We start from the raw sequence: 15,834 nt of genomic DNA on the forward strand, positions 1-15,834 counted from the left end.
TATTTCTAACAACAAACATAATTTTAAGCAACCATTACCATCACCTGCCACTCAGAACAGAGGTTGGGGATTTCTGACTTGACAGAAGGCATAAGGACACAAAAATGGGATAACCACGTAGATGCACGGTTTGGAATCGACTTAGATTTAATATATTGACTAAAGAAATGTATATGGAACAAAAAATCACGATACATAAAAATTATTAACACCACAGCTTCACATTCCAAATAAAAGGCCCTGTGTGTATCTGTGTGGAGACTTTATAATGATCAGAAAATGTATGGAAATAGGTAAAGTTAATTCAACCCGAACTATAGTAAATGGGCCAGATTTAAGACAGCAGTCTTTAGTATTACCACATCAGATTAATGCTGCTCTTTTCTTATTTAGCTGTGGTAAGCTCAAAACAAGTGCCAAACTGTAATTCATCCTGTCTTATGGTCTTTTACTACCAGGATAAGTATAACCAAATGACAAAACTATTTCTTATTTATAATCTGTTCCTCATAAATACATTAATACTGGAGTAAGAATTGGTCTAAGGCCAAAACTCTGCTAATGCAATGACCAGCAAAGAACATGCAAAACGTTCATGTGTGTGAATTGGCAGGGAAATAATCAGGTATCTCTAGACTGCCTGCCTTATATCTGTAACGATATCTATAAGTGCCTGAATGCATGTGCATTATAACTATAGGCACAATTCTCCTTCATTATCTTAATGTTATTTCCAGAGCACCTACATCAAAAAGCATGTCAGTGAAGTTTTCAGGAATGTGATTTCAATTGAAACTCAGGCGAACACCAAGCCCCAAATGAACAGACCATTTGGAGGCAGTATTTCATCTTACAAGTATCACAGCATTGTGTGCAGTATATGAAACATTTATAAATCTTGAAGGTCAATCTGATAATGTAAATATTAATAATACATAAGGAAGTGAATATATGCAGTAATTTACAGCAATGCTTCTTCATTCTTAATAGTCTGGAGACATAAAGACTTGCAATATTTCAGGAGGATTTACCTGCTTTGTGAGATGCAATAAGCTCGAGAAGTTGGAGTCCTTCCTCCTCCACAGCTTCCTTGAGAGCACAATGACTGTCTACATTCAACTTAAAACTCTGCAAGGAAAGATACGAGCATCAAAGCCTGGCAAGGCAGTTAAAACATCCATACAAAATTACTTGCTACTTTTTATCAAGAGCCACACAGTCCAATTTACTCAATAGACAAACTAATTGGCAATACTAAAAGCTATTGATATTTGGGATCTGGGCTCAGAATGTTTCCATTAGGTTAGCAGAGTGCATCTGTTTGGAAACAGCTGACAAATCTAGAAATTCATTAGGTTTTTATGAAAAGTCACATCCCGTGGGCTATATCAAGAGTAGCAGTGTTCTATAAAATATACTGAATTTCTACCAGCACATATGAGCTCATTTCGTCACTTTTTAGAAATGTTACTGATAGCACTATTTATGAAACCATAAAAAAATTGGCAACATAAATTATATTAGCCTTATGTGCACATATATAAATCCATTAATATAGTGGGGTTTGATTCAGCTGTTTCTCAGATATCACACAAACCACAGGATATTGAGGTGGATTCAGGTGCTGTAGTGAGGAGTCCAATGGTTTTCAAATGTTTGAATTTTAAGTTTATTCTTTACAATATGACATTGAGTTATAAATGAATATGTCGAGTACATCAGGGGCATTTTTCGCTCATGATAGTCATCCAAAAGACAAAGACCGTTATGGATGAATTCCAACTCAGAGCCATTTCTTTCAGGAAGCCTTCCCTAATGCCTTACACAGAATTAATTACTCCCCTCTCTCGGCTTCCTCTGCTCCTTATACCTGCTTCTATTGTAGAATTTATCATACTGAATTCTGCTTTATTCCTATACTTGCCTACCAAACTATAAGCAAGAAAGAACTACAATTGAAAGAATCGCCAGCTTCACATTTATTTCCAACTCATGTCACATACGAGGTGTTCAATAAATGTTTGCAGGAATAGTGGATATCTGCTGAACTGGATCAATAGGACTCTCTCAAGGGGAAGGTTTCCATTTAAATATTTCAAGAAACACAGATGGTTTTCCAAAGATTTTTCCATCTCTGGAATGTTATAAGGTGTTCCAAACACAGGAGGTCCAATGGAGAGTAATCATAGTGACCAATCTGTTGAATCAATGGTTAGTCTTCAGGGTGAAAATCCATTCCTCGACTTGACTAATTTGAAAAAGTATGGATTTTGAAAGACTATGTTCCACATTTCGGCTTCTCCATAATAGGGCTCCAAAGTATACAATATACTTTGCTCTCACTAAACACTCACTGAGCAATGGCTGCATGTACTACACACTGAACTTAGTATTAAGAATATTTGACAGAAATTCGAGATGATAGTCTCAGTTGGAATGTAATTTGGATGAAAGAGGTTAAACAACCATAACTTATGAAATTAGATATTAATTTTTCCATTCTTTCACTCATTCATTCATTCAGAAACCATGTATTATGCCTATTCTGTACACTGGACAGGGTAATAGCAATTTAAGGGGTATAAGGCATGGCCCCTGCACATCAAAGGGCATCCTCCATCACCTTGGATGTTCATTGGTGAGTCTTTTTCTTAGTGGAAAAAAGGGGTTTTTTAAAGCTCAAAAGAAAAAGCACAACAGTCAAAATAAGCTGAAAATGAAGGAGATAGGGACAGGCAGATCAGAACTTGAAGTATAAAGATAAGAATCTTGACTAAAAAAAATGACTCCAAAATGATGAATCATTTCATCTTACTAGAAGCATAAGAACAGTAAAGTTTCAGCATAATATAGCAGAAAGAGACTTGCTGGTTTCCCCAAGGGTTGTTCACTATTTCTTGTATTGCCCTCTTTCAGCTGCAGGTATTTGGTTGAATAAAATAAAGTATGACAATATATCAGAAGCCTGATGCTTCTGGTCAATCCAAACGATATAATAGCTATTAAAAATTAAATAATTATTATTTATAGCCAAAACACGACTGTAATTTACTTTTTGCCACTGCAGTGGAAATCATCAACTCTGAAGGAATGCCATGCAGATTGAGGTACATGTTTGTGTTTCAGGGAGAAGGGACATGGAAAAGAAAAATACTTGAGATCAACCCGAGAATGCCAACATTGAGGAAGAAATCTATTCTAGAGATTTCCTCATAACTGTAAAATTAGCCTAGTATTCTCTGTTTACTTACAACAGACTAGTGCTGAATAGTTGGTAATCATGAGCTTCCAAAGACGTGCATCAGGCCTATGTCTCAGCAAAAGAGAACCTTAGGACCTGTGGGTAGGTTGGACAATTTGACATAATTGAAGCCAATAGCATAGAATAGATGCAGCTGGATCTGGTTCTGCCTCAAGATAATGTGGAAGCATTTGATTAGGACATTGGAAAAGATGAAGTATTCATTATTAAAAAAAGATAAGCTTTATGCTATAGGAAAGAACCATTTAATATAACTATTACCCAAATGGTACAATATTGCTTAATTTTCAGATGCATCCATTAACCATTAATAATATCAAGTAAGGAATTCACAATGGGCCTCTGAGAAGGCAGGCAAGCAGGCACATTAACAACATTGTCAATGAAATTTCTGGCTGCTAAAGGATTCTGTAATAAACTGTCCCCATTCTGCCCCCACTTCTTCCCTAAGGAAGGAAGCTTAGGCGAAAGAGTTTTTTCTTTTCTTTTCTTTTTTTTTGAACTTGATACCTGGACACATCTCCATTCTTGTGCTACTAACATGTTTCCTCAGCAATACCTTATGGTATATAGTCCCTTTGCAACATCCATAGCACTCCCTGAAAATGCAGGGCATTCTCAGCAGATTTAATTTACGGCAACAACATGGCCATAGACAGGTACCACAGACCTACATCATTGACGATTATGTGAAATTCCATAAATATGAGTAACCTGGGACCTGTGAGACACCCCATCTTTTTCGTGTCTTTACAGCAGCATGAAACTGAACATCTAGATGAGAATAACTAAGGAAATGAAAAATACAGTGGCTGAGACAAAGGACTAGATTATCAAAAAGATGATACTTCACAGGTTGACCAATGGGTATTCCTAGCCTCACCAGCATCTATAGATATGGGTACATTACTCCTTGTCAGGATCCAAATTCAGGTAAGCACACTGATTGTACTTTAATCATGATCACACCTTACTAAGTAGATAAAAATCTACATCTTATCCTATTCCATTCAAATTTCTGAAGATCCCAGTTTGATGGAAGTATGGAGATCATGTGGATATGAAATGAAACCAAGGAAATGTACACCTTGATGCACAAAACTATGACAAACATGAAGATAGCTACTCATGAGGGATCATAAGAATTGATATGAATCTCCTGGTACAGGAAATAGTGGGAAAGACCATAATCATATTCAGAAGCTTAAAGATCCAAAATGTCTAGGTTTTAGCAGAATCACATCATGAACATAGACTTTCTGCCATCCCCATGGAATACTGTTAGTGTCTGCCAGGTCCACTGAGGTCCATGAATTTTATAATGTTTGTGAACAGAGAGGCCAAAAAGAGTTACTGCATCTCTCCCGACATAATATATGCTTTTAAAAAAAGCATAAATTAATACAACAGATATTTATTGAGCAGTCTCTGCCAGGCCTATAGACACAAAAATTAACAATACCCAATTCCAGCACACACCACTTATAGTCTGTTGGGTAAAACAGATCAAAAGCAAGTAGCCTTATATAACCCAGCACAGAATAAATATGTAATTGGGGTTTGATGTATAACAGAGAGTGGCAGGGCCTTAAACTGAACAGTGATATGCATGCCCAATGAGATTTAACTTTTTTTAATTAAAGTATCATGCAGGCCAAGTAAAAATAAGATTGTAGGCTATATTCCGTATGAGTGTGATAGTGCTAGATAGGTGCTGTGGGAGCTCAAGCTGGGAACCAGGTTCTGCAGAGGCTGGCACGGAGCTTGGGAAGAAAGGATTGATTTGCATGTGGGGCTGGAGACACGCTTTACTGCAGCAGGAATAGAGGAGCCAGAAGCAGCTTGGTATGGCTGGGACAAGGTGGAAGCAGGGGATGTGGGAGCTGCAGCTACACATGGCATTTTACTCCAAGAGCCATAAGAGTCATGGAAGAAGAGGTCAACAACACGGGAGGGTGACCGGTACAGTTCTGTGTTCTAGAAACATCTTTCTGGCTTTTATACAGAGTTGAGTTTAGACGGGCAGACAAGGAGGCCGTTTAGGAGGCTGCTATGGTAATGGAGGCCAGATGTTTCTGTATGCTCATATTTTTTTTAAATTAAAAAAAGGTATGTTTTTTCTTCTAAATGAATGGAAGAAGGAAAAATGGAGAAAATCTTCTGTCTTTTTAAGTTTTTCTCAGTGCGTGAGAACAGCATGTGTCAGATTTTAGTTCTTTGGCTGTTCTGATGATAAATACCAGAGGTTTATTAGTCAGGAGTCTCCAAATGTGAAAGACATATTGAACTGATGAACTTTTACTCCCACTGTCATTTTAAAGAGATGCTATATATGCTGATGAATAAGACACTTGATGACACATTTTCTTCACACAAAAGATTTTTACTACCCTAAGAAAATGAAAACTTGCTTTTTCACAAGGGCAGGAGGAGGAACGTGTGTTCAGTCAGAAAAGCAGAGGCTTGAAAAGTCACCTGCTATCTGCCTTAGGCCGTCTCCACCCGGGCTCCATCTGAGCTATGCCCAGAACCATCCTGCATTCCCAGAGGGGCTCTTGGTGGGGAAGAAAGTCATGATCCGCTGTGCACAGCCTGGCAGTTTCTCTCCTGCTCTGCCCAATGCCATCCATAGAGGATGGTCAGATGGTCCTCAAAATAGAAAATATACCTTCCAAATGCCACATGTGCCAAAAATGGAAAGATTTTCATGAGTAAATATTTTTGTTTAAGAACCTCCGAAAAACTTGATAAGACATTATACAGCCATTAAAATGAAGACTACGAAATCACATGAAAAATAGGTAGAACACATTACAAGCCAAAAAATGAAAGTTCAAATTGTATCCATGATTAAACTGTAACTATGTAAATGGATAGTCCCAGTGTGTAGAAAAAGACTATAGGGAAATGCAACAAAATGTTAACACCACTTGTGCAGGGTAGGACTTAGAGTTAACATAGCCTGGTCTTATGGAATGAATTCTCAGGGCTTTAGTTTTCTGAAACACAAAATGACAAGTAATACTATCTAACTTCCAAGTTGTAAGAATTAGAGACAATGGTTGTAAAGCATTGAAGCAGTGCTTGGCAATGAGTGGGGCTAAAGAAAAATCATTATAGACTTTTAAAATTCATTTTCTCTATTTTCCAAATGTTCTGTGTAGCAAGTGGTACTTTGTGGCACTTACTGTTGAGCCTCTCTGAACTCCTCAAGTACAGATACCAGGTTCTCTTTGCTTTGGGGCCACCACCCAGCACAGGGGGGCACCCAAACACAGATGCTGCTCTCTGAGAGTCCAGAGAGCAGGGATCTGAGTCTTCCTTTTGTGTGCCCTTGGACAAGTCATCTAACCCTTCTGGGCTTCTGTTTCTTTACCTACAATCCAGGCATTTGGACTCAATATTTTCCATTTCTTGGACACTTCGATTTTATCTTTAAGCCACACAGTTAAGCACAGGTGGCTCAGGAGAATTTTTATTCTAAAGCAGAAAATTTTCAAAGCGGGAAAAATCCCAAAGGCCGTCTAACTATTCATCTACCCTAGGGCAGCTCTGTCCCTCCACATCCCAGGCAGATGTGTTCATTCTATTTTTAACTATCTCCAGGGAAGTTTCTTCTAACTTCTCATCCTGAGTCCGCAACGTTTCTTCTCAGGAATTTGAGAGCTCTGTGAATAGGAGCACAAGCTTCCCTCAGCTTCGGATTCTTTTGCCAAGTCATCTCTCCAGCGTAGGAGTTGGAGATCAGAAACACTGTGAGGATATGCCAACAAAATCCACACGTCCAGTCAATCACCAAGCCCTGACAATTTATTTCTCTATCCTCACCTCTCTGTATCAACTAACACTGCCTTAGATTCAGGCCCTCATCATCATCCCTTGCCAGGCTGACTTCAACAGCCTCCAGTCATGACCCCCTCAAAACTACATTTTTTTCTTTATTTGTGGCATGCCTATGAAGGTGCAGGCAATCATCCTAAGCTTGAGGGATGTGGCTGTGAGCAAGATAAATATAGTTCCTGGCCTCATAGAGCTCACAGTCTAGCGGCGGGGACAGGAGGTGGGGAATGCGTGTCTTAAAAACAGGAGGCTGCAGTTGATTATATCAAGGGGACTAATGACATGGTGTGGGTGCTGGGGACAAGCATGGGCTCTGGAGCTGGGCAAGTCTGGGTTCAAATCCTGGCTCCTCCATCATCCCCTGTGTAGCTCGGGGCAATCTCTTTGTACTCAGTTTCTTCAAAGGTAAAAAGGGGGATATGTCAGTGCCTATCTCATGGGGTTGCTGTGAGGATGAAATGCCTTGATACCTGTAGAACAGAGCCTGGCATATTGTAATAGCTCAATAAAAACATTTTATTACACAGAATGTTCTGTCTACAAAACAACTCTTGTTAAATGCCTCCGATGTCTTCCCCAGGTTGCAGGATAAGGTCCAGCCTCCGGCATGACCTACAGAGTCTCTGGGATCCCACTCAAGGCTGCCTCTTGGGTCCCAGGTCTGCCTTGAAATGCACCAGCTCCCATCAGTCATCTTGGTCCTCTAAGATTCTGCTCTCGCTTGCACCTCTGCCTGAAAAGTCCTTTTTCCCCTCCCCTGGCTCGGCCCTGCTCATCCTTTAAAATTCATCCCAGGTGTCACCCTTGCTAGCAAGTTTTCCCGGACCATCTTCCAGCCTCCTGGTTTCCCCTCCTCAGCATCCACAGTGACTGCAGAGCTCGAACCTCTACTTACTACACTGTTGTATAACTACTGATGATGGGTCTGCTTCCCCCCCATGAGTTGAAAGTAGAACTTCACTTTTCATTTGTGCTTGTATCTTCAATGCCTAGGACAGTGCCTGGCACACAGCACACACCTAATAAATGTTCAAGGAGCAAATGAATGAAGATTCGTACCAAAAACCTTCCACGAAGCTTTCAAAATGCTGCCTATAGTATTTTGGGCTATATTGGTGCAATCACTCTTCACTTGGAAGTGGTTGATAAATGTCCCCAAATTTTACTCATTGAACGCCATGTAAATGAGCTGTCATGTTCCTTCGCTTACAAAATTACTTGCCAATTACACTTAGATGATCCCGGTGTAATTGCCATGTAAACTGTACCCTGGCTGAGATAGCCCAAATCATCAATTTAACTTTACCCTCTCATCATATGGTACTTACCACATAATTAAATAAATGGTCAGCCACCACCACAATTATATATCTCCCCAACAAAATGAAGTGGCTACATTTGTCATTGATTTATTGGTTACGACAATATGCAACACACCACCATGTATAATATCAGAAGCTTTAAAAAACTGAAAGCACTATGTACTCTTGAGAAAGATGTTCCAAGTTCATGAACAAAAAGATAAGCATTATAAAAACATTGTTTTCCTTTTTTTAAAAAAGGCACTAAGATGTGAAGACAAAAACCCTTGTTCTTCCTGAGGAAACATTTTTTTTCCTGAAACCGCAGATAATAAAAACATTTCCAAGCATTCGAAAGTGAATTTAGCTCCTCAACCAAATCACAATTTCTTTCAAACAAGCAGCTGCATTTTTTTGTGGAAGGTAAATATATTTTACTAAGGCTGGCATTCTTTTTTTGATAGACTTGCTAATATCTTATTCAAGGATTAGATAGATGGGAGAGATCCTGAATGTTGATGGTGCCTCTTAGTGACCAAATTTTCATTTGCTTTTCTGCATGCTACCTCCACACCTGGCACAGGTAATCACATTGACTTCCTAGCATGGCCACATTAGGCCAAATGGATTTGCAGAGGTTCTGTCTAAAGGGACCATGTCACTTCCAGAACACACTGCTCTGAGGCCCTAATTGAAAAAGAGGTCAATGCTGGCCCAAATATCTCTCTACCTCCTGCGGTGGAATAATTGATGTGCAGCAGCCCCTACAGATGTGGAGTCACCAAGGTGATGGATGGATATAAGTATATTATTCACACGTACATCTGTTAATATACAGGTCCCAGTGCAAACATCAAGACCTAAGAATATTATGTGGATTTAGGACAATCCCTGAAGGACTCCAGTTTCATTAAAAATTTGTTTGGCAGCCTGGGGAAGATCTATTCCAACTCCCAGATGCTTCGTGCATTTGAGAGGGGGAACCAAATTGCTTTAAAAATAAATTTAATAAATTTCGTAATGTCAAGTCATTAACATCCTGTGTAGTCATACAGTCTTCATCTTTTGAAATAGTAATGTTAACCTGTGGAATTTTAACCTTTCTAATATCTGAGTTAACATTTTATTTTCCTTGTGTTTTTTGCCAAAGGGGATGAATTACACCCTGAAAGCAGAAGAAACTATCCTATTTTTTCCCTCCATAGGTGTTTTTCTTGTCACAAATATACCAGACAATACCCAGAAAGCTCTGTGACCAGAGTCCATTTTGATTTGGAAACTGTAGAGGAAATAATTTACCTTGCAGACATTCTCAGTTATTGTTTGATGATTTATAATATTAGCTATAATTTGCTGCTGTAATGGTTGTAACACTGTTTTTACAAGTGCTCATTTATTCATTTAACAGATTTGTTTAGTACTTATTATGCATGTGCAGGGCAGGGTGTCAGAGCAGACACCAAAAAGACACAAGCAGTCCCTCAAGGAGGTGACAGTCACAGGTGAATCATTAGGGCAGGGTAGGTGGGGAGAGATTCAACCTCTCTAGGAACACCCGAGATTCTCACACCACCTGTTCTCAGGGGCTCCGAGGGGTGTGCACAACTCCCTCAAAATGAACAAAGCATCCTCACTTACAACAGGTTTATGCGATCTTCACAACAACCTTCAGTAGATATGACAGGCATTTTTCTGGCTAGAGTAAAGATCTGTTTCAGGCCTGAAACTTTTATCTTAATATCATTTGTGCCAGGTGAATTGCTTCAAGATTCCAAAATTCCATGTAACACAGTAGATAAGTAAGATCTGCACATGGGTCTATACAGGGAGACAGATAGTGGGTGACAGCATCCTGGCTCAAGTGAGTTAGGTCACACACTGGCTCTTGTCCATACATGGTGTCCTTCGATCGTGCATAAACCCTATAGTACAAGGCAGTCTGCAAACTGTCTCTTCAGTGTTTAGCATGCCACCACCCTAAATAGCAAGTGCTCAATAAATCCAGTATTTCTCTGTCATTCTACTTTAAAACAGTCATCACATTCTAAAGAAAAAGAATAAAGTAATAAATCGGTAAAATGTCTGGGTGACAGCAATTTTTATCTTTTTAAAATTATTTTATTTATTTTTTTATACAGCAGGCTCTTATTAGTTATCCATTTTATGCATATTAGTGTATACATGTCAATCCCAATCTCCAAATTCATCACACCACCGCCACTTTCCCCTCTTGGTGTCCATACGTTTGTCCTCTACATCGGTGTCTCTATTTCTGCCCTGCAAACTGGTTCATCTGTACCATTTTTCTAGGCTCCACATATATGCGTTAATATACGATATTTGTATTTCTCTTTCTGACTTACTTCACTCCGTACGACAGTCCCTAGATCTACCCACGTCTCTACAAATGACCCAATTTCGTTCCTTTTTATGGCTACGTAATATTCAATTGTATGTATGAACCACATCTTCTTTATCCATTTGTCTGTCGATGGGCATTTAGGTTGCTTCCATGACCTGGCTACTATAAATAGTGCTGCAATGAATATTGGGGTGAATGTGTCTTTTTGAATTATGGTTTTCTCAGGGTATATGCCCAGGAGTGGGATTGCTGGGTCATAAGGTAAATCTATTTTTAGTTTTTTAAGGAACCTCCACACTGTTTCTCCATGGTGGTTGTATCAACTTACATTCCCACCAACAGTGCAAGAGGGTTCCCTTTACTGCATACTCTCTCCAGCATTTGTTGTTTGTAGATTTTCTGATGATGCCCATCCTAACTGGTGTGAGCTGATACTTCACTGTAGTTTTGATTAGCATTTCTCTAATAATTAGTGATGTTGAGCACGTTTTCATGTGCTTCTTGGCTACCTGTATGTCTTCTTTGAAGAAATGTCTACTTATGTCTTTGGCCCATTTTTTCACTGGGTTGTTTGTTTTTTTAATATTGAGCTGCATGAGCTGTTTATATATTTTGGAGATTAAACCTTTGTCGGTTGATACATTTGCAAATATTTTCTCCCATTCTGAGGGTTGTCTTTTTGTCTTGTTTGTAGTTTCCTTTGCTTTGCAAAAGCTTTTAAGTTTCATTAGGTCTCATTGGTTTATTTTTGTTTTTATTCCCGTTACTCTAGGAGGTGGACTGAAAAAGATCTTGCTGTGATTTATGTCAAAGAGTGTTCTTACTGTCTTTTCCCCTAAGTGTTTTATAGTGTCTGGTCTTACATTTAGGTCTTGAATCCATTTTGAGTTTACTTTTGTGTATGGTGTTAGGGAGTGTTCTAATTTCATTATTTTACATGTAGCTGTCCAGGTTTCCCAGCACCACTTATTGAGGAGACTGTCTTTTCTCCATTGTATATCCTTGCCTCCTTTGTCATAGATTAGGTGACCATAGGTGCGTGGGTTTATATCTGGACTTTCTATCCTATTCCATTGATCTATATTTCTGTTTTTGTACCAGTACCATATTGTCTTGATTACTGTAGCTTTGTAGTATAGTCTGAAGTCAGGGAGTCTGATTCCTCCAGCTCTGTTTTTTTCCCTAAAGACAGCTTTGGCTATTCAGTGTCTTTTGTGTCTCCATACAAATTTTAAGATTTTTTGTTCTAGTTCTGTGAAAAATGCCATTGGTAATTTGATAGGGATTGCATTGAATCTGTAGACTGCTTTGGGTAATACAGTCATTTTCACAATATTGATTCTTCCAATCCAAGAACATGGTATACCTCTCCATCTGTTTCTATCATCTTTAATTTCTTTCACCAGTGTCTTATAGTTTTCTGCATACAGGTCTTTTGTCTCTTTAAGTAGGTTTATTCCTAGGTATTTTATTCTTTTTGTTGCAACAATAAATGGCAGTGTTTCCTTAATTTCTCTTTCAGATTTTTCATCATTAGTGTATAGGAATGCAAGAGATTTCTGTGCATTAATTTTGTATCCTGCTAGTTCACCAAATTCATTGATTAGCTCTAGTAGTTTTCTGGTAGCATCTTTAGGATTCTCTATGTATAGTATCATGTCATCTGCAAACAGTGGCAGTTTTACTTCTTCTTTTCCAATTTGTATACTTTTATTTCTTTTTCTTCTCTGATTGCTGTGGCTAGGACTTCCAAAACTATGTTGCATAACAGTGGTGAGAGTAGACATCCTTGTCTTATTCTTGATCTTAGAGGAAATGGTTTCAGTTTTTCACCATTGAGAATGATGTTTGCTGTGAGTTTGTCGTATATGGCCTTTATTATGTTGAGGGAGGTTCTCTGTATGCCCACTTTCTGGAGAGTTTTAATCATAAATGGGTGTTGAATTTTGTCAAAAGGTCTTTCTGCATCTATTGAGATGATCACATTGTTAATATGGTTTATCACATTAAGTGAACTGTGTATATTGAAGAATCCTTGCATCCCTAGGATAAATCCCACTTGATCATGGTGTATGATTCTTTTAATGTGTTATTGGATTCTGTTTGCTACTATTCTGTTGAGGATTTTTGTATCTATATTCGTCAGTGATATTGGTGTTTAATTTTCTTTTTTTGTAGTATCTTTGTCTGGTTTTGGTATCAGGGTGATGGTGGCCTCATAGAATAAGTTTGGGAGTGTTCCTTCCTCTACAATTTTTTGGAAGAGTTTGAAAGGACGGGTGTAGCTCTTCTCTAAATGTTTTATAGAATTCACCTGTGAAGCCATCTGGTCCTGGACTTTTGTTTGTTGGAAGATTTTTAATCACAGTTTCCATTTCATTACTTGTGGTTGGTCTGTTCGTATTTTCTATTTCTTCTTTGTTCAGTCTTGGAAGGTTATACCTTTCTAAGAATTTGTCCATTTCTTCCAGGTTGTCCATTTTATTGGCATAGAGTTGCTTGTAGTAGTCTCTTAGGATGTTTTGTATTTCTGCTGTGTCTGTTGTAACGTCTCCTTTTTCATTCCTAATTTTATTGATTTGAGTCCTTTCCCTCTTTTTCTTGATGACTCTGGCTAATGGTTTATCAATTTTGTTTATCTTCTCAAAGAACCAGCTTTTTGTTTTATTGTTCTTTGCTATTGTTTTCTGTGTTTCTATTTCATTTATTTCTGCTCTGATCTTTATGATTTCTTTCCTTCTACTAACTTTGCTTTAGTTTGTTCTTCTTTCTCTAGTTCCTTTAGGTGTAAGGTTAGATTGTTTATTTGAGATTTTTCTTGTTTATTGAGGTAGGCTTGTATTGCTATAAACTTCCCTCTAGAACTGCTTTTGCTGCTTCCCATAGGTTTTGGATCATCATGTTTTGTCATTTGTCTCTAGACATTTTTTTATTTCCTCTTTGATTTCTTCAGCAATCTCTTGGTTATGTAATAACATATTGTTTAGCCTCCATGTGTTTGTGTTTTTTACGTTTTTTTCCCTGTAATTGATTTCTAATCTCATAGTGTTGTGGTCAGAAAAGATGCTTGATACGATTTCAACTTTCTTAAATTTACTAGGGCTTGATTTGTGACCCAAGATGTGATCTATCCTGGAGAATGTTCTGTTTGCACTTGAGAAGAAAGATTAATCTTCTGTTTTTAGATGGAATGTCCTATAAATATCAATAAAGTCCATCTTGTTTAATGTGTCATTTAAAGCTTGTGCTTCCTTATTAATTTTCTGTCTGGATGATCTGTCCATTGGTGTAAGTGAGCTGTTAAAGTCCTCCACTGTTATTGTGTTACTGTCGATTTCCTCTTTTATAGCTATTAGCAGTTGCCTTATGTATTGAGGTATTCCTACGTTGGGTGCATATATAATTGTTATATCTTCTTCTTAGATTTATCCCTTGATCATTATGTAGTGTCCTTCCTTGTCTCTTGTAACATTCTTTATTTTAAAGTCTGTTTTATCTGATATGAGTAATGCTACTCCAGCTTTCCCTTGATTTCCATTTGCATGGAATAACTTTTTCCATCCCCTCACTTTCAGTCTGTATGTGTCCCTAGGTCGGAAGTGGGTCCCTTGTAGACAGCATATATATGGGTCTTGTTTTTGTATCCATTCAGCGAGCTTGTGTCTTTTGGTTGGAGCATTTAATCCATTCATGTTTAAGGTAATTATCAATATGTATGTTCCTATTACCATTTTCTTACTTGTTTTGGGTTTGTTTTTGTAGGTCCTTTTCTTTTTTTGTGTTTCCCACTTAGAGAAGTTCCTTTAGCATTTGTTGTAGAGTTGGTTTGGTGTTGCTGAAATCTCTTAGCTTTTGCTTGTCTGTAAAACTTTTGATTTCTCCGTCGAATCTCAATGAGATCCTTGCCGAGTAGAGTAATCTTGGTTGCAGGTTCTTCCCTTTCTTCACTTCAAATATATCATGCCTCTCTCTTCTGGCTTGTAGAGTTCCTGCTGAGAAATCAGCTGTTAACCTTATGGGAGTTCCCTTGTATGTTATTCGTCGTTTTACCCTTGTTGCTTTCATTAATTTTTCTTTGTCTTTAATTTTTGTCAATTTGATTACTATGTGTCTCGGTATGTTTCTCCTTGGATTTATCCTGCCTAGGACTCTTTGTGCTTCCTGGACTTGGGTGGCTATTTCCCTTCCCTTGTTTGGGAAGTTTTCAACTATAATCTCTTCAAATATTTTCTTGGGTCCTTTCTCTCTCTCTTCTCCTTCTGGGACCCTCTATCGTGCGAATGTTGTTGCATTTATTGTTGCCCCAGAAGTCTCTTAGGCTGTCTTCATTTCTTTTCATTCTTTTTTCTTTATTCTATTCTGCGGCAGTGAATTCCACCATTCTGTCTTCCAGGTCACTTATCCGTTCTTCTGCCTCAGTTATTCTGCTATTAATTCCTTCTACTGTATTTTTCATTTCAGTTAATGTACTGTTCATCTCTGTTTGTTTGTTCTTTAATTCTTCTAGTGTTTCTTTTTTAATTCTTCTAGGTCTGTGTTAAACATTTCTTGCATCCTCTCGATCTTTGCCTCTATTCTTTTTCCAAGGTCCTGGATCATTTTCACTATCATTATTCTGAATTCTTTTTCTGGAAGGTTTCCTATCTCCACTTCATTTAGTTGTTTTTCTGGGGTTTTATCTTGTTCCTTCATCTGGTTCATAGCCCTCTGACTTTTCATCTTGTCTATCTTTCTGTGAATGTGGTTTTTGTTCCACAGGTTGCAGGATTGTAGTTCTTGCTTCTGCTGTCTGCCCTCTTGTGGATGAGGCTATCTATCTAAGAGGCTTGTGCAAGTTTCCTGATGGAAGGGACTGGTGGTGGGTAGAGCTGGGTGTTGCTCTGGTGGGCAGAGCTCAGTAAAACTTTAATCTGCTTCTCTGCTGATGGGTGGGGCTGGGTTCCCTCCATGTTAGTTGTTTGGCTTGAGGCGACCCAACACTGGAGGCTACCCAACTCTTTGGTGGGGCTAATGGCAGACTCTGGGAGGGCTCCTGCCAAGGAGTACTTCCCAGAACTTCCGTTGCCAGT

General features: G+C 38.4%; 1 protein-coding gene across 1 annotated transcript in view; it reads right to left on the reverse strand.

The window, feature by feature from the left end:
- AKAP6 (A-kinase anchoring protein 6) overlaps positions 1 to 15,834 on the reverse strand; it is a 578,687-nt gene that overhangs the window by 225,327 nt on the left and 337,526 nt on the right. The window contains exon 11 of the mRNA XM_033851195.2: positions 1,032 to 1,128. Coding sequence (XP_033707086.1) covers positions 1,032 to 1,128 — 97 coding nt within the window. The remainder of the gene's footprint in view (positions 1 to 1,031; positions 1,129 to 15,834) is intronic.

The sequence above is a fragment of the Tursiops truncatus genome, chromosome 2 (assembly GCF_011762595.2).
Source record: "Tursiops truncatus isolate mTurTru1 chromosome 2, mTurTru1.mat.Y, whole genome shotgun sequence".
Lineage (NCBI taxonomy): Eukaryota > Metazoa > Chordata > Mammalia > Artiodactyla > Delphinidae > Tursiops > Tursiops truncatus.